The following is a 20207-nucleotide window of genomic DNA, read 5'->3' as shown; positions in this document are numbered from 1 at the left end:
CGATATCTTAATGTCTACTTGTATTAATGTCACACAACATGTTGTGCGTTCGTGGTTCCCACACAATGAGTTCTACTGTCTTTGATGATCCCTTGACTCATGACTCTCTCAGTTGCCACATTTGCTGTTTTGAGTGAAATGTCTCAACAACTATTAGGTTGGATTGACATGAATTTTGGTTCAGACATTCATATTCCCCTGCAGGAAATAACCGGCCAATCATCTGCTATTGACAACATATTCTGTAACTAAAAATGATAAAAACATTAACATGCTGACATGCTAAACTCAGATGGTGATGAATATTGGCTGCTTAACATTTGCATGTCAGCACTGACATTCTGAGCTTTTTAGCAAGCTGACGTTACCATACAACCAGAAGTTCTCACATGGCTCACTCCTGTTTTACATTACATTAACTTTGGCAGCCTTGGTAGCTGAATGGTTTGTGCCACATAACGGCAATGTTGCTGGTTCAGTTGCAGCTGGGGACCTTTGTTGCATGTCAGAATGACATCCACACTCTGGAGCCTCACTACTGTATGCACTCCCGTCAAGACCGCACTTCCATCAAGACAGCACTTCACAGCAAACTTCACACAGATTCTGTAAAATCAAGTTAAAGATAAGATTTCATCTTGTGTGTGTGCGTGAGGGCTCTTTAAGCTAACTGGGGCAAATCGAAATTGAGTCATGGCCGGCTTCGTGTTATCTGCGAATATTATGTCATTGTTCAAAGAATCGATAAAATGTCACATTGTGATTTACAAGTAGCTTGTTTGAAAAAACACTCACCCTTGTTCTGTTTTTGCCAAATTTTGCACACTGCGACTACAACCAGTTTCATTGGCCAAAATTGCAGCTGTTGTCCTTGACATTTCCTTTATCCCTCCAGTCAGCAGTCAACATAGATGACCTGAGACTATTTTATGAGAGTGAGATCCACAGCACCTTTTTAACAACGATGTCCTCAAAAAGGTTTTGGGAGCTGCTGGTAGAAATCATGGGGAAAAAAATCCTTCGTCTTACAATTCATCAGTACAGGTCAAATTGAAATGTTCAATATGTTTTCAAACTGAAGTGTCAGTCCAACATGAAAATGAAGTATGACGATTTTGATGGTTCTACACTGGCAGCGGGGGAATCCTGTTCACCATGGGAGGCCAGTCAAAGGCAGTTCATTGAATCCTACTCTCTGAAGGTGAGAGATGAGAGGAGAAAGCCATTGTGGAGGCAGTGTGTATGCTGCCTCTGCTAGCCTGAGAGCAAGAACCTAATGACAAGAGAGCACAGGCCTCAAAATGAATTTCATCATCGCCAGATGGAAATGAAAGGGCTTTCAACAAGAGAAACGAAATGAGACAGAGGGAAAAAAAAACGTGATGGATCAGACAGACGTGGTGACAGTAACAAAGACACGAGGAAGCCAAGATGAGAAGCTGGTCAGGAGGGAGGCTCTATTCTTGTGGCCTGAAAAGTCGTGATGCACTGTCAACACACTTCCTGACTGACGGCGTGTGCGCTATAACAAGCAGCCGCACTGAGAGAACTTATGACAACAAGCTGCAAATATTTCTTTGTCTTGGGTGGGATATGAATGAGTCACGTCTTAAAAGCAGGACATGAGCAGAGTGTTGACTGATGACTGAAGATGACATCGACTTAACCAAAAGCCCTTTACTAACCACTCAAACCATCTGACCTAAGAGTGAGTCACAGAGGACTGACTGAGGCTGCAAACACTGAGTTTGAGGAAATATAATGAACGTAGTAACTTCAGACATGAGAACAATGAGATGAGTCTTGGCAGCTGGTCCTCAGCACACTTTTCTGAACACTGTTTGTTTCAGCAGTTCTACTTCAGTAGAAATGACAGAGATTTTATTACCCGTCACTGTCTTCTCTCTGTCAGAGTTTACATGCACTGCTGGGTTTCCACTGTTTCTTACCACTATCCAAATAATGGTCTGCAGACTCTAAATTGCTCACAGGTATGAATTTGAGTTTGAGTGACTGTGAGTGTCTGCCTTCAGCACTCCACCTGCAGTGGACCGGCACTTTGTTATATTGTATTTGTCCAGTGCGTGCTGGGATAGGATCCAGCTGTATAAGTTTGTCATACAAATGTAATGATGATGAGAAGGGATGTACCCCATCAGGGCCAATTAATAGAGCTAAAGCTCACTATACATGCCTGCTATAACACATCATGCTTGTTAAATTGTAGAAATACCAAAGTGTAAAAATGTCACCGGAGGAGGAGCTGTTTCCGGTCTTTATGCTAAACTAAGCTTACCAGCTGTTGCTGTGACAGGCAAATGAGTTAAAAGTTATCTTTATTATGCTCAATGCTCAAAACTGCAAAGCTGATTTAAAACAAGTCATGTTTGTCATCCTTAACCGAGACAGCAAGGGGACTTCTAAGATGAAATAACGAGTGGATGCTGTTTCAGTCAGCAACAGGAATAACAGAAAGCCTGGATGTACTTTACCAACTTTCTTGGCAAGGATCCATTTTGGTTCGTTGGAGTACATTTCCAGATCTTTTTGGGTTTGGGCACAAATTTTTGGACCCATGAAGACCTGTACCTTTTACAGCCCCGATTCCTAAAAAAGTTGGAAGGCTGTGTAAACCATAAATAAAACACATTGTGATCATTTGCTAACAGCACAAAGACAATATATTTATTGTTTTACCTCATCAACTTCACTGGTTTTAAGAGATGTAGGACAATAAATAACATCAGATCAAACAAAATAGTGAAACTTTCCCATTTGCATATGAGCATCAATCAGCATGATAGCAGCAATCAACAGGACACATTTGCTTCAGTGGAGAAGCGTCGTGTCATATCAGCAACATAGAACAAACCACTGAGCTCATTGGGTCCAGTGGAGCCAATCAGTGCCCACTGATGGCATGTTTATCTGCCTCTCGACTGCAGTCCTCCTCTCAAAGAGACAGAGGACACAACACAGATGCTGGCAGCTTAAACAGCATTCTCTTAAAATCTAAAAATAAACTTGGGAGGAATTCACTGGAAATGTTCTTGGTGGATATGACTTTGTGAGACATCGCTTAAGAAGATTTATCCCACCTTTAAGAGAGCAGCAGCAGAGGCTGAGGGGGAAATTAATTCAAATGAAGGCGAGTTGTCCTCCTGAGCCGATGAGGTTTATTATTACCCTCCTGCTTCTGCTTCTGCGGCTGCCGCTGATGACTGTGGTGGCACAGATGAGGAGGAAATGACTCCACACATCAATCAGCAGAGACACATGGGAGCCTCTTGTACCTGCCAGTCAGGTAGATCTGTAATGGTCATCACAAACAGCAGTGAATATGTTCAGGATTGAAGATATAATGCAGAAATCCAAACTTTCCTACATGATTAAAGCTCTCTGTCTAAGCTGGCATTTGTTGGTGAGGCCAGATTGATAATTATTGCTTTTTAAAAAATCCATTCATCTTCGCAGGCAGATTCAATTTAACTCAAGATCACACATTTAAACTGGACTTGGCGTGACAGGCACGTCCCACTGCTTAAATTATATCTATCAACAACTGTTTAAATCATTCCAGTCAGCCTGGTTTCAGCCAATTGAATTGACACACTTGCTGGAAAGCCTCCACTCAGCAAATCTGAATCACTTAAAATGTTGGGGTCGGTTCTGTCTGCCAATCAGACTCAGCTGGATTGCGAATAATTGTGTGTGAGGGATTTTTTTTCTTTAAATATGAAATAAAGAATCTGTTGATCTAACTATATTTCTTTGCAAAACAACTTCATTCTTCTCAGGCAAAGCACGTTTGAAGACAAATCTATGAGAGTTCAGACAATGACTCTGAAAGCTTTGTGTGCTGCTGATTTATAGTTTGGAGAATATTTGACTTTTTAAGCAATTACACCACGTAGACTCTCCGAGAAGTCAAAATCCCATAAAAGCAAATGGTAATTTTGTTTCCTTTTATTTTAAAGCTCTCCAGAACTTAATGAGAAAATGCTTTCTGGGTTGGGCTCCCTGCAGAGTGCTGTTTATAGAAATGTCCTTTAACTGTTCTTTAAACCAGCGGTGATGCATTGTGTTGTCTGGAGCAGTCAGACAGTTGCATCTTAATTGTGTCTGTGCCACAGTGAGCAACCCCAGCCAGCAAAACCAGCTCCTTTTTTAGGATCCAACCTCCATGACTGAGCAAGATATTGACTATATTTAGATCAACGCATTAAGTTCATTTAACACTCATTTCTACACACAGACAACTCTCGTCTTAGCATCTGTTGGGGGCTTAAGGCTCTTGGCCAATCAACGCCGATCTGGGTCGGAGGTGACAGAGGACCTCAAACACAGAGTGGTCATATTCGGACCCTTCCCTCCAAGCTGCTTTTCCAGCTGGGTGGCTCTGAGCCACAGGAAGCCATTTCAGCTTGGCAGGGCAGACAGAATCAAAGGCAGAGTGGAGAGGAAACACACACACGCACGCACACACACCCAAAAACATTCAAGAATCGCAAGAGAACCCTTCGCATCCAGCCCTGACAAGAGAGGGGAGCGGCACTGACCACACACAGGCAACTGCAGCGCCCGGCTGTGTGTTTAGAGGTGCATTTATGGTCATGTACTGCTAGACTCAGTGAAAAGAAGAATGGAACCTCGGTGCAATGTCTGGGTCACTGTCTGGATGCAGTGTCTAATTTCAGTATACAATCACTCACATGATACAAATCAAATGTACAGGCAGAGGAAGGGAAGGAGAACACAAGTAATGACCACAGAGGGGCCACACAGTGATGGCTGTGCTGCTAATATGGAGGAAGAGGAGGACCAGGATTATCAGCCCCGATCATGACGTCAAGAGAACACGCAGCGCAAACGTACTGACAGAAAGCTGCTCTACAGATGCTCTTCACTTACATCAGGACAGCAATGATAAGATGATTATTGTTTTATTGCCATTAATAATCAAACCAATGCAAATCAATATCAACTGGCAGCACAGAACACAAGAGACGTGCAGTATGAACAGAAAATGTGCTTTTGGTGTAGTACCAGATTAGGTCACTAGGTGAAGTGAGGCTAATTCAGCAATATTGTTGCTAGATTTAGCAACTTCTCATCCTTTTTTTTGGATCAAACAGCACCGAGCAAATTTATCACATGCTAAAATGAATGCATTTCCCCCTAAATGACACAAATCATACACCTTGTTGGTTTGATGCCTTGTTCGTGTTGTTGAGTCTTAGCAAGCGAGCTAGCAATGCAACACATAAAACAGCCTACGATGATTCATGTGTGGTTTTATTGCAGGTTTTACTATGTTACACAAAAACATGAACAAAACAAACCAATGATGTCTTGTTTTTAATAATAAAAATATCTGATCATAAAAATGTGTTGTTTTGATATTAATGAACAAATCTAAAACATTTTAAATAATATTTTTCATATTTTTACACAGCCAGGCAATTTGGAGCCTCTTTCTGTGTAACAAGATGGTCTACTGCCCTCCATAGATGAAAAATAATCACGCCCAACTGAACACATTGTGACAGCCAGCTAACTCCCCTGACTGGCAACCAGTTGAGTAAAACTGTAGAAGTGCGGCAATCCCATCACCTTGTTATCCGACAGCTGTACGGGGTTGTTAGCTATCCAGAGGCTCATGCTAACACCAAACTACCAGCTTCAACAGAACAAGCTAACAGCTGCTCATCACTGCAGGCCAGAAGCTGCAGGAGCATGGTACGATGCTGATGTTGGGGACAAGCAATGCTTTTCAATGACATCAAAACAAAAGTCATTTCTGAGTGACCTTCTTCTTCTTTGACAGTATTTGTGCTTTTCCTCAAGACATCTGTCCAATATGAGCAGATGTTGTTTTTTTTTTTTTTTTTTTTAAATGGGGTTAGAAAATTATGTACTTCTCTGGCCAGCATGTTCAGACTCATCTAATTTATGTCCTCCAATAAAGCCTGAAAGTTATGCAGCAATAATATTTTAACTTCGGGCATTCCTTGAATGGTGACAGAAGAGAGTTAGAGCGCCACAAAGTGAAGGCATTAGTTTGTTATTATAATTTCAGTGATGTTTTATTCATTGCTCATATATCTAATTCACTTGCACTTTGCAGCAATTATCAACCGTTAACACATTTAATAATCCATTAGGGAAATTCCTGACATTTGCATCTCTACTCTCAGTGTTAAGTATTGTCCTATTGTCTGCACTATAGGTGCAGGTCCTGTTGTTCTTATGACAAATTAAGTGTCCAGTTCAGTCTTTTGGTAATCTCCAGTCTGCGCAGATTCTGACCTTGTAACAAAAACTATGCTTTTGTGGGAGCAGACACATTTGTAACGGAGAAACATCCACAATCTACCATTTCTACTGCAAGTTTCACTACGTAGAAGTAACTTCTCTCTCTCTGTTTCTCCATCTCTCTGGCTGTCGCTACTGCCTACTGTTCCCCCCTCCATTGCCACACGATTGCAGCGAACTCACTCTCACCTCTCCATCTCTGCACTGGGGCTACACAACAAGTGTCTCTTTCTTCCTGCGACTTACAAAGAGGTGCATTCATAGAGCCGAGAGAGAGAGAAAGGGAGGGAGAGAGAGAGAGACAGAGAGAGAGAGAGAGCGCTTCACACTTGCACTGTGTTTCCTAAGTAATCATCAACAAACCAACAGAGAATGTACGCCACAGGAGTCCAAGCCATGGGGAGTCAACGGTAAATAATTGTGAACTGTCACCCTCCATTACAAATACAAAATACTTCAGCTCCAGCTACTCTGACACTCAGTGCTTGCGACCAGATAGACAGCGCAAGGAGACTGAGGATGGAGAGAGGGAGTGAGGGGAGGGGGGGGTCTGTTGCAGGGTCCCTCTTCCTAACTTTCTTCTTTCTGTTTGGGCTCTGGATCTCTTGTGCAAAGTGCTAACTAATAACACATGCTCAAAAACAATTAGCATAGCCCCACAGGCTCCTGAATTAGCAGCATAAGAGGATGGAGCTTGCAGACTCCTTGGCTGAACGTGCGTGGACTGGTAAACGGGCACTGACGCCTCCCATCAGCCTGGCTGTGACCCTGGATGACTCTGCCAGCCAGCCAGCCAGCACCACCACAGCTCTGGCAGGGTTGCAGCAGAGGAGATTAACACCAAGGTGAACAACAAACAAGCAAGCAAGCACACAAACCATGATGGACCAAAAATGATCCTGAATGGTTCTTAAAAGTTGAAGAGGGGTGTTATTTAGACACTTTTTCTTGCAGCTGGCCTTCTCCTGCCCTCAGTGAGGCCCTCGCTGCCCCTCACAAAGCTCCTTTGTGGGTGGGGCAGTGATAGCAGACTGCATACCACAGCGTTACTGTACATTCTTACAGAGGTACAGTGCGTAAGAGCTTTGAAAGAGACAAAGCAGAGAATAAGACAAGGAGTAGACTATGATTCACTGGGAGGCAGAATTAGTGGAATGATTTCCCTCTTGCTCCTGATATTGAGCAGAGGCCTATGTGCCTGCATGTTTCCTCACTGATAAAACCGAAATCCATGACAACCTTGGTGTTTGCAAAGAGCCCACACTGGCTGATGGCACAGGGCCTGGACAAACATAAGAGACAACTGTCACAAGAGATTTTCTGCTCTGGACAGAGGCCATACTGCTGCTCTCCTCTTCACTGTCTCTCACTCACTCCAAAGGATATTATTCATGCAGAATATTCTGTTACAGCAGTGTGTGCTTCTGAAATGATCCCTAATTAACATGTCAGAGGTTTTCAAAAAATGGCACAGAGATTAACAAGGGAATGGCCTAATCACGGACTGTACAGTACAAGGAGGCTAATAAACTGTTTAAAGCTAGACTATGCAGGATTTTCCTAAAACACAATGTATAAACTCTCTCAGTCATCACTTATGAGCCACTAGAAGTGTGTTGTGTTGTGTTTCTCTGCAGAGGCCCTGCCCTCTGCCTGCGTTTTGTTATTTTTGTCTTCTTTTGCCATGTTTGGGATGTTTCTGGCTTGCACCTTTGGGCAGCGTGTGTGTAGGCCCCAGCCAATAACAGCACACAGGTGAGGTCAGTACTTTATAAAAAGGTAGCAACCAGGTACCGGACTGTAAGCAGCCCACATCCAAGAGCTACGAAAATGGTGGGCACAGAGCTGAAAAACCTCAAATACAGCGCGGCAAAACGGCAAGTGGACAAACTGAAAGTGACTCTGGGGTTGGCTGTCACCCGCTGGTGAGCACTGAAGGAGAGGATGAGGATGAAGAGTGACCTGGAGTTGACCTGTTTTCTGGAGGACAGGGAGGTGCTGGTGGTTAGCTCAGTTGGCTCGCTTGGCCTTTCCACTAAACCAAATGTAACATTCCTACAATAGCAGTGTTCGTACAAGCAGTCCTCTTCTGGTGCAGCCCGGGAGGAAGGGCCAAGTTTGAATGAGGTGTTTATTAACAGTAACTAAAAAACTGCATAGCATACCTTTAAGTTTTCATATAAAGCTGTACCTACAGCAGTTTAAGACCTACAGGTTATTCCAGACATCTGTTGACCTGCAACATGTTGCATAAATGCACTTATGGTGCAACAATGAGCTGCTTTGCAAAGCATGTCATCCCATCACTATATCAAAAACTGCATTGATCACACACTTTGCAGACTTAGTCAACACAGTGTGAATCATCTCATCTCAGAGATATAGTCACCAAACCTGAACCTTTCCAGTCTTTGCTAATCAGCACCCAACACAAAGCACAGCTGAAGCTAATGGCCATGTCATTGTTTTTGCAGGTATTTGGTCATTAACCAAAGTACTGGGCACAATACCAATTTTACTGGATGATGTTGCCAAATGAAAAGTTTGAGGATTTCCCTGAGGTCGACACAAATGTGTACGCCAAATTTCATGACAATCCATCCAAAAGCCGTTGAAACATTTCACTCAAAACCAAAAATGCCAACCTCATGGCAGACCAAGGTGAAAAGTCAGGGGTTCATTCAAGTCAGTCTTGGATTTTGACTATTGCATTTTCAACTCTTAGAGCAACCTTGTATGCTGACTAGCATTTGGATTAGGAAATGAGTGTCCCCACCAAGACATTACAGCTTGTGTAGCAGATAATCAAATCCCCATGGAGAAAGGACTCCCTGTTAAGTTCACACTCAACTAAACAAATCTGATTTGGTAATCTGTTTCTGAATTATCCAACACTCTACCTCTGAAATCCCCCGAGTCTTGCTTTCATCCTGCCTCAAATGGTCATGTCTTGTGTTTGAGAATTCGAGCTTCGCAACTTTAGCTTCACCAGTGGATGTCATCTCCACTTTTTGTTGGCTTTCATCCAATCAGGGACAGGATTTTGTTCAACGTTAAATCCATTGTCTCTACAGTAGCTCTCATTGGGAAGGAAGGCTAAATGTAGAGAGAACGACTCATGCTGCTTATATCAAATAAGTCGAGAAACCGTCATATAGCAGGATCCAGGATTATCTTTTTAAAGGTTTATGTCCTCCACACCTCACCGGCTCCTTGGGTGTTAACAAGGTGCGGCGACATTTTCCCCGGGGTGCTGCAGACTCATCATGACAGACCTTATCAGCAGCTCTCCAGTCCTAACCTCCTGTCATGTCCTCTGCAGAGCCATGTACGCTCAAAGACACAGTCCAGACTCCCCCTTACTCCCAAACCTCACCCCATCGTTCACTCTTATCTGGCATTAAAGGGCATCTCACAAGGAGATTTAGTTCATGTGATATTCTGTATGAACACCAGAAACATACACAACCTGGGAGAGCTGGCAAGTAAGATATTCATTGATAAGGGGAGCTGGACACCCACAGATGATGAAGGTGGACTGTTAAAACAGTCACACACTCATTTCTATCACTATCTCTTAAATTGTCTCACTGCCTCAGTTAATCACTCACATGCTAATGGAAGGACTGAGCATTAGCTGCAGTTGAACGGAGGAGCGAACTTTCAGACCAGCCAAAATCCTACATAAAACCTTGGTTGTTTATTCTTTATGTTGTGCATACCCTCCTGTTCTTTTCAGAGAGAACATAGCTTTTCTTTTTTTAATTGTAGTATTCAATGCAAGGTTGCATGTGGGTCATACCAGCATCACTGAAAAAGGGATGTCGTATCTTAAATTATCCAATGTATAGCCTTGGGAGTGTAAGGCTTCCTGATCTCGATATCTCCCAGTCCCAAAATGATGAAACAACAGAACAAATCTCTGCAGTTAGCGCCTCGGGAGACACAAGGGCACTGAGTTTGAGTAGATTTATTTGCAATGACTCACCAACAGCAAGTATAGCGCTTCTCATAAATTATACCACGAGTTATCACCCCAATAAAGCTACAAAAAACGAAGGATGTCTGTTTCAGGAGTAAAAACATGTATTTAATAATACATGAAAATTCTGCCTTAATGGCTCACAGCAGAGCAGTTCAAAGTTCCATTCAAGGAGTATCAGGATGCAGCGCGCCTGCAGGCCTACCTCCAGGAGACGACGTGCTGAGAGAAAATCAAACACCAAATCGCCACACTTGTACTCTGCTTGTCCACAGGCAATGCATTAAGACACGGAACAAGGCTGCACAGCTTCAGCTGCCACACTGGTTTCAGCGGCATGAAAGCTGCATTGCAGAATGAATCCTGAGAGCCGTAGGTAACCTCTGAAGAGTTAACTATTATGTTGCTATCTGTTGAATTATCAAAAACAAAGAAAAAAAACCTTCTGCACATCCTCATGAAGGAGACTTGACAGCTTGATAATAAGCAACATAAACGAGGATATCAGTAATGTGAAGCACTGGAGGAAAACACCTGAACACATTTGCCATTGTGTTGTATGTTACTACAGATATCATTGGCTAAACTGCTGCATGCAATGCATATAACCTTGATTCATGCGAGAACACTGGCTTGAATATGCTGCAATATTTATATGAATTTGAATGTGACAATAGTGGAAAAATTAAATGCACCGGTCTGAGAAGCTAACCTGTTTAAAAATAACACGATTTCATGTTAATTAATGTGTCTTAAGTGTGAGTTATCATTCATAAAATGATCTCGAATCACAAGAACTAATAATGATTTCACCATATATCAAGCCACAGGCGTTCTTGTATAATGCATTACTGTATTTAATCATAATGAGTCATGTATTAGTTATGCATCAATTGAGCATGCAGTTTGAACCTGTATTATAGATGCTACTATGAGGGGGGGGCTGTTTCCTGATCAGTGACACTGGGAGCTTTTCTTCGTGAGAGGCAGAATTATCATGTCGCCTGCTGCTACATGACCCAACAGCCCTGCAGATTCTTACCTTTCCAGGACCTTTGGCCTTGTTGTTGTTGTTGTGGGAGGCCAGGTTGACGTCTTCATGGACGCGGTCCAGCAGCCACAGGAGGAACTCCAGGGCGTCGTGCTGGGAATTACCACGGAATTGTGATCCATACTTGGACACTATAGTCTGGAGAGGGGAAAAACACACATGATGAAAGGGGAAAATGGTTCAGTGCTTGAACAGTACTGATGTGAAGTTCTGATGATGCAGCCACTTCAGAGAGAAACCTGCTGATCCTATTGAGATTATCCTAAAATTGACCTGACCGAAAAACAAAAACAGTAGTGGATTAACTGGCCAAACTAAACTGCCTTGCTCAGATACCCTTTCTAAAGAACTGTAGCACAAAAACCTGTGAATCTCCAGCATTCGTTTACTGCTTCTGACAGCTGGGGTGTGCTCGCTGGACAGCTCTACCCCTGCCTTCTCCACAGAACGCTGATCAGAGGAATCCTACATTTGCAAATTTGCACTGACACTCTTCACGCTTTCCTCCTCTCCACCTGGCCCACGCTTTGACTGACGCACATCTCACATTTTGGATTCGCAAAATATGCCTTTGTCTGAAAGTACTGCCTTGTTCTTCTCAAGAAACTAAATTTTGAGATTTTTGACATAAAAAAAACGAAGCAGCCGTGAATAACATTCTTCTTAAAAGTAGGTTGAAGACTGCTTAAGCTCACATGCGGTATTATGTGATTTCAGATGTGAATGGCACCAAACTCAATTAGGTAGGAATTAGCTGCATGAACCGCAGCTGGCAGCCCGGAGAAGCAAAGGCAGCGATGAGAGATTATAGCAGAGGGAACAGCAGACTGTAATCATCGCTTCATAATGCAATAATATGTGATACGCTTCTCGCTATTACAGCATACGGTGATGTAGGATGTCTGATGATGAAGTCAGAGGCCTGTCACTGAAGAGCTACTGGTTCAGTTCTCCAAAAGATGGGCAGAGATATTGAATTTAAACACTCTTTGTAGCATGTAGCTGAATATTCCTCTAGTGCAGCAACTCACACTAAACACAGACCAGACCAGACAAAAAGTATACTCAACTCTTCTTTCAAAACATTAAAAGTGAGCCGTTCAGTATGGCTAGAGCATCAGCTCAGCGAAGCAGAGCTCGGGCTGCATCTTCAAAGTAGGTACTGAGACGTGGTTACTGACAAGTGCAAAAAGTGAACATAAAAATTCATAAACAGAAAAAAAAACTGCTGGTGGAGTCTTGGCAAAGCAATAAGCTTCTCTAATCTCCCCCTCTGATCTTGTCTTGAAAGTGAAAGTGAAGCCTCCTTCGCCTCGTAGAGCTCAAAGCTAAAAAGTGATGAGTGTTGTCATCCAGCACTGGATCCTTACAGTACTTTTAACATAAGCTTGTCACAAAATATGAAAAGTTAACCAATATAGAGCTACTTTTTTAGCCAATAGACTGGACAGCTGGGTCTCTCTGTTGAGTAATGTTTTCATTACATCAAGAGTGTGCGTGACTTTCTTTTAAACTGCATGTGTGCACTTTTCTTTTTTTACAGACGACACACTGAGATGTTTTACGTTTGCTCTGAATTAAGATATTCTCAAACTTAAATGTACGTATTGTTTTATTTTCACACACACACAGTTTATGTTCTATACATCCACCCAGACTGTAGACCTAACTGTCACACTTGACATTAAAACAGATGTTTCCAGAATGAGCGCAGTGCAGCCGATCTGCTTTAAATAAATGCTCTTGAAACATTCAAGGCTGCTTTGCAGAAATGCTCTGACATTAACCATGAGAATAATGGACACACACTGGCCTGAAGCTGTTGTGCAGCAAAGTAATAACAGTAATTACCATCAGCCTTTTGAAGGTGGCAATTGTCTCAGTGATATAATTGAGGTTGTGGAAAATACTGTGTTTTTTTATTGCTCTCTGTGGCATAATGGCCACTGGCCACTTTGTAATGTGGGTAATCATCAAACTAACAGATAAAGAGAAAATAAGAAAACACTCTTCTATCCTCTGCATCATTTAGCCAGTGGTAAATATTTCTAACATTTATCCATTACTTTTTATTTAACTTTTTCAAGTGTTTATCTGAACCATTTCAACCATTTACCCACCACTCTTCGCCATTTGAACTGTTCATCCATCACTGTTAGATATCCATTTTAACCATTTATTGGTAACTTCTAGCTAGTTTAACTGCTCAGACTTCTCTGTTTGCTTGCTAACTAGTTTTCTCAGGTTAATGATCTACTGAAAATAGTGCAACATGATCCAAAATTTGCCTCCATTAATTTTCTATGTGATACAAATGAGTCACTTTGCATGACATGTGGGATTAAGGGCGCATGAAGCCGAGCACTTGTTAGGAGTTGCTGCTCTGCTGTACATCTTCCATGAGCTGTCTGACCTACTGCAGCCAGTAACATAGATAATCATTAAAGATCAACATGGAGACGGCAAATATTGACACATACCAGAGTAAGACTCACTGTCGTCACAACATATTAGCTTCCAAAATGTGCCCGTCGATACACAGTAGAGAGAATGACATTCCTGTTCAGTAATCAAGCCTGCTCAGCCCAACTCCCGTCTTTCTCAGGCCTCTCATGTTATGGAAACTGATAAATTGGCTGTTGAGCAACTGTTTGAGTTTCAGGCTTTGTCCCTGTGCAGGCCCCTCTGTGCAAACACACCATCCAGCCAGCGGGGGATGCAGAAAATGCACAAGTCCTGTCCAGATCAAAAGCACACATCTGCTCCCAGGTTGAAGAGGCTCAAGCAGACATTCACTTGCAATGTCTGAGGCGCATCTGTGAGCGTGGAAGCCCTGGACACTGGGGGATTTCAAATATCCCAAAGCAGCACAGCCATTTCTTGTATAAGTGAACATTCATAAAAGCTGCCTCCCTCCTTGCACCTCTACCAGCCAGGTGGTGCTGGAATGTGGCAGAGCGCCAAGTATTCGGCAGGACTTTGTTGTTGTTGTTGTTGTTTTTCTCCTGCCTGGGACTCTGCAGCCAACTGACCTGCGAGGAGGCCACTGCTGATTCATTAACTTTGAAGAACATTTGATCAAACAAGGATGATTCTACATTTACAGAGGAGGTGCACATGAACAGAATTATTCATTTAAAATGAAAAGTGCTGCTCTGTGTAGCTCCTATGGGAAGGGTAATTGTCAAAAAAAAAAAAAAAAAGAGATCCCATCCAACACTTGCCCATTTATTATCAAAATTCCTGTGGTGTGCAGATGGGTGCTATAGGTAGCTTCTTTAACTCCTTTTAGTCCGGCTGCTTTAGCTGAACCTTTGCAAAACACATCACTTTCAGAGGCATGCAACCACTGATAATCAATTTACTACAACAATAGATTAATTGAGCACTTCATTAAAGACTGGTCCTTTTGGGGGATTGTTGCCAAGTGGTTCGTGCTGTCTGGAGTTCCTGCAACTGGGAGCTAATTTTGCCTCTCAGACACAAGCCATGGAGCTATCTGATTATTTTATAATGCCTCCCTTCAGGCAGCTGTGGTATTACCCAACAGGCAATTTCAGAAGGCCTAAGCTGCATGAACTCTGGACCTCCTACGGTGACAAACCACAGCCAACAGAATCAGCAGTGTGTGTGTGTGTGTGTGTGTGTGTGTGTGTGTGTGTGTGTGTGTGTGTGTGTGTGTGTGTGTGTGTGTGTGTGTGTGTGTGTGTGTGTGTGTGCGTGCGCTCGAACACAGGAAACGTCTCATCACATAAAAGGCGGAGTGTTTAGTGTTTTTCTTTGAATCTCGGCAAGATGTTTCCAGGCTGCTCCCTCTGATTGTTGTCCTGAAAAAATCTGATCTCTGCGCCCTGTGAGACACGAGGGGGAATGAAGAACGTGGAATTGGGGAATTATTGACAGTAAGGATTCTGGCTGACGGGCAGAGTAGAGCACAGCAGATGGGACGGCAAAAGAGAAAGAGAGAATCAATGTTAAAATTGATCGGGACTGTCAACGCTGCATTTCATATGCGGCTAAAAAACTGCCAGCACTTAGATGGCTCTCAGATGAACTTCTGGCTTCCTCATTATGATATATTCAAGTGTGAGGAAAGACGAGCCTATACAGCAGGGCAGCAGGGGGTCAGCAGCTATACTTACACCGTTTTCTTACAGCGTAATTAGCATTTCCAAGAATAGATCCATTGTGAAGTTTCTTTGTTCGCTGCTCCATATTATCTGCTCCTTGCCTTGAACTGTGGCTCAGAGAAATCCAGAGCAAAGAGCTGCAAGCAGATAAAGTATGGGTGCCCCCCCCCATCATCAGCGTGGGTAGAGGAGGAAAGCCTGAGGGTCTCCTGATGGGGCTCAGCCCCTGATCCTCAGGGAAGATGATTCTTAATAAATCATCTCTTTCCTGTGCCAATGAATTTCTAAATAAACACCACTGCACAGTTGAGCAGTCACCCATACTCCACTGTCAGGAAATAAAGAACTAATCTAGTTCCTGCTGCAGCTAGGAAGTGATGGTTTACTTAAAATCATCACACACTGGCTGGGTTTGTTTAAAAAACTGATGCAGGCTGTGTTTGGATCAATAAAGTTTTTAGCCTCGTCACATAAGGTGTTCTGCTGGGAAAAAAAAAAAAGCCCAGCCCTGCTCCGGGGGTCAGGCCCCCGCTGACCCCGCGACCTCAGCCTGCAGTGACACAGAGCAGCGGCCTCATTATCACCAGGCAGGAAAACACTGGAGTCACAGGGCAAAGCACTGTACGCTTGTTAGTGCACGAGGGAGGGAGAATGGTTTCTATACTGCTGGCAATTACAGCAAATGATGTAAGACTTGTGACACCCTTCTTTTTGTCTTCCACTCAGGCCACTCCGTGCACTTCTGACTGCTGTTTGTGGCATACTGTGTGCATAACATGCAATTGAGTTTGACTCAACGCTAAGTTCGCTCAGCACTGATAATGCAGCAGGCTGTGTTTAGTTAATGATAACCACCTTTTTTATATTACCTGCACTTCTCATGCCTGAACCTACTCTGCCCTTAAGGTCACATCCACCTGCAGACTGTGTTTCTCAGGCTGACATTTAGTGGGCTTCTCTGTGTACCTTGAAGTCCACGGACAGCTGTGGGGTATACTCCAGAGTCCACAGAGCCCTGACAAGTGATGCCAGCTGCTCCGTGACTTCTCCCTTGGAAAACCGCGTCTCATCACTTCTCACCAGCCCGTTTAGTCTGGTTTGACTCAGGTCCAGCTTGTACCGCTCCAGCCCCAGGTACTCAGCGAGCAGGTCCGTGTTGCTCAGACACTGGACCACGGCGTTCATGAAGCAGGTGTTCCCGTGGTTTTTCAGCCCCAGCACACCTGGGATTTTCTCTCCGTAGTGGTAGAGGAGTTTCTCTCTGCCCGCGCACAGGGAAGAAGACGTGCTCGAAGTGTTTTTCACCGCGCGGTCCCAACACACCTGTGCATCCTCTCTGGCGACTCCAGAGCTGGCGCTGAGGGTGCAAGGTGCGCCATTCCGAAACCCCCCATCGTCGTCCTCCGCGTCATGCGCGTCAGCGTCTCCAAAGTGGGTGAAAGTGCCCAAAGTTTTGATGATTCTGTTCATAAAGCTCCCCACAGACTTCAACGATTTCTTTCGGAAAAGCTTCCCGGATTTGGGCTTCTTCTCTTTGCGCTTCTCCTCCTTCGACGTCGGCATGTCCTCCTTGACTCTGCTCTGTTTCTCCATGACAGCGCCTCTACTCCCTCGCCCGTCTATTCTCAGACTGATAATTGTGTAAATTCCGACGCCGGTGTGTCACTTCTCTGCCGGGGTCCCCTGTCCGGATAGCGGAGGGAAAAGCGCACAGAAGTGACACCATCGCGGAGCCAGGAGGCACAACGGCACACTGTTATTCCACCCCGCGCTGACGGTAAACCTTCCTCATCCATCCCAGCACTTACTGAAGGCGTTCATTATCACTCCGACACCGCTGTCACAGGCAGCGTCTCGCCTCTCCCAGCACAACACCAGCCGCTCCGGCGTCCAGCTGCAGCACTGCGCGCTCCCCTCCCATCGCGCCCAACTTCGCCTGGATGAAGGCTTGTGTTTGTGTGCCTGCCCCCTCCCACTTTCCAGCACATGGGGGAGATAAGAGAGCAGTGTACGGCTTGGATTCATGTGGTCAGCGTTCACAAGCAAGTCTGACTCACAAGTGTTTGGATTTTACTTTGCATCTGTGGTGGAAAATGTACTCAGATCCTTTGCTCAAGTGAAAGCACCAATGCTCCATGCAAGTTCTTCTTCAGTGTATGAGCAGGGGTATTATCAGCAGACTACTGATTCTGCAGAAAAATGACCCCAGTGACGTAATAATTGACATTGTTAATACAGATGCATCAAAGGATTATGTGAAATGTTATTGTTGGTGGAGGTGGAATTAGTTTGAACTACTTCATGTGTAGTCCAGTCATCATTTTTGTGAAATATTGGATTATTTTTCCTCTTTGGGGCCCATATATTTGTATGAATGGATCCATATGAGAAGTTTAGAAGTGAAATGTTCCTTTAGTGGAGGTGCTAACACCCTACAGACATGAAACATGACAAGGACCCTCAACTAGACACTGCTTTTTATGTAAAGGGTCACAAGGATGTACAATTACATGCTTTTTAAATCATAAAAGAAACTTCTATCAAATAAAAGAGGTAAGAAAAGCAGAGTTAGAGAACTTCAAAGCTGTGCTTGTAGTCCAGCATAAATAAATGTACTTAATCACAATCCACTACTGCTATCCTCAGATCTGCTATTTCATGTTAGATTGCCACATAGACACTAAGTAAATGTAACAGGATTTTCACTTTGAAATGCTGCACTTGTATCCTTCACTACTCTCTGGGGATTCCCACTTCATGTCACTGCCAGCAGACCTCAAAAACCGTCATACTGTTTTTTGTTTTTTTTTTTTGACGAGCAGGTGACTTTCCATTGTATAGATGACATTAAATGAAACAATGTCCCGTAAGGGAGAAAACGGCTCTGTGGGACTCATGTAGTGTTAAAGAGCTGCACACACTGTCACCTGGTGTCACTTTTCTGTTACTTTCAGCTGTGTAATGCAATGGGTGTTATCTGTCATCTACAATACATTAGTTTTAATACAGTTCGGCTGTTGGTGTGCGGCGGCAGAAGCTACACATTCCAACCATTTATCCACTCCTCTTATAGCTTTCACACACTCTCAGTCACAACCTTTGGTGTTCAGGTGTTACTGCTGACTCAATATGTGACTATATATATATATGTTTAATCACATTATAATTTCAATTTATTTTAAATTCGTTGAGCTGCAGAAGTTCCCTCTGGGGTACATGTACCTCTGGTCTACTGTACTCATTTCTTTCAATTCAGAATAAAAAAGGCAAGAACAGAGCATATTTCTCTCTCTCTCTCTCTGTGTGTGTGTGTGTGTGTGTGTGTGTGTGTGTGTGTGTGTGTGTGATCCCAGCAGCCTACAGGGGAAATTCATTAGCTAAAGCCTTTAAAGGCATTTATCACAGGTTACAGTGTCCTGGATTATTACTATCATTCCTAGGCCATGAAGTAGAGGAGAGCAGCACTGCTTATCTCCTTTGCTCACTACATAGAAATGTTTAATCACACAGGCCTGTCTTACTAACTCTAAAACACTGCAGATTTATTGCAGCAGTGAGCGAAAGCATTAGGACTGACTCTCCTCCTCGCTGCTAACGCAACCTGAAGAGTGACTGAGCCAAGTCTTCGCTCAGAAGGTGGGCCTCCTACTCTGCCTTCAGAGTGGTGCTGATGATGGTATGGCGTACCTGTTGTTGTTGTTGTTGGGAGGCGATAATCCCACCAGCAGAGAAGAAACAGCCATGAGTGCACACAGCAGAAGGGCCTGAGCTCAGAATAGTGCAACCTGAATTTTGAAGGCCCGTGTACAAACACGCAAAGCCTCTCCAAAGACCTCCTCTCTCAACATCATCTGCCTCCAAGAGCAGGAGGCAAACAATCATTTTCTCTCTGACACTCTATGTACCAAATATGCCAACTGTTCATGTGAGCCGTCACTGCAGACTCGAGTGGATCTAATTTCCACTATACAGGTTTCAAATTTCAGATTGAGACCAGCAAGTCTTACCTGCTTTAAGACACTGTGATGATCTACGGTGCCTGGGGGACAATGCATGCAGACACCTCCAGCAATGGACAAAGAGGATCCTCTCCCTCTGATACAATGACCCCAAACAAAGCGGGGGGAGATGTGATGAAACTGCTAAAAAGCCACCGACTGGAGTATTTTCATCATTCTACTCTAAAGGACTAGATGAAACATAGCTTTTTAAACTTGTGTAATAATGACCCCGGGGCACCTCTGAGCTGCAGCCATCTATCACACACAGTACAGTAGCACCGTGGATGTTTGAGAGTTTGTGGCAAAACAATAATCACCTCTGGGTTTGGCAGTTGTCTCCTTCTTATTTTGGTCTCTGCTTTTGATGGTATTTTTAGAGCAATTTTGCATTTTTCCCTTCCAAGGTCAGGTACCTTTTCTCCTGCAAAGATTTCTCCCATGACTAATACTAGCATCTAATTTCATATCATGTGCAAGTTCCTCCTTGATGAAAAGGGAGCTGCACCTCGGTAAAGACATAGATGTGCCTTTCTCCCTCTATGTGTGGTCTGTATTTTATTGTCTTTGATGTGAGGGAATGTCTCATACAAAGCACAACCCTTTGAACATTAATGTGCTACCAACTCAAAGTTATGATAATACAAACAGACAGACAGTATTTCTATCTTTTGTATTGCTGCAGCACACATAATTAGATCAGTGTTGCTGCGTCGCAGCCTAATAGTTCA

The 20207-nt window shown here is 43.6% G+C and overlaps 1 protein-coding gene across 2 annotated transcripts in view; it reads right to left on the bottom strand.

Moving 5' to 3' along the window:
* Nucleotides 1-17400, bottom strand: part of usp43b (ubiquitin specific peptidase 43b) — a 60612-nt gene extending 43212 nt beyond the window's left edge. For both annotated transcript variants that reach the window (XM_070981451.1, XM_070981450.1), the window contains exons 1-2: nt 16445-17400; nt 11340-11486 (exon numbers count right to left, since the gene is read on the bottom strand). In XM_070981451.1, the coding sequence (XP_070837552.1) occupies nt 11340-11486; nt 16445-17071 (774 nt within the window). In that variant the 5' untranslated portion in view covers nt 17072-17400. The remainder of the gene's footprint in view (nt 1-11339; nt 11487-16444) is intronic.
* Nucleotides 17401-20207: the final 2807 nt, after the last annotated feature.

The sequence above is a fragment of the Chaetodon trifascialis genome, chromosome 15 (genome assembly GCF_039877785.1).
Source record: "Chaetodon trifascialis isolate fChaTrf1 chromosome 15, fChaTrf1.hap1, whole genome shotgun sequence".
Classification (NCBI taxonomy): domain Eukaryota; kingdom Metazoa; phylum Chordata; class Actinopteri; order Chaetodontiformes; family Chaetodontidae; genus Chaetodon; species Chaetodon trifascialis.
Note: the sequence above shows the minus strand (reverse complement) of the source record. Positions and strands in the feature narration are given on the sequence as shown.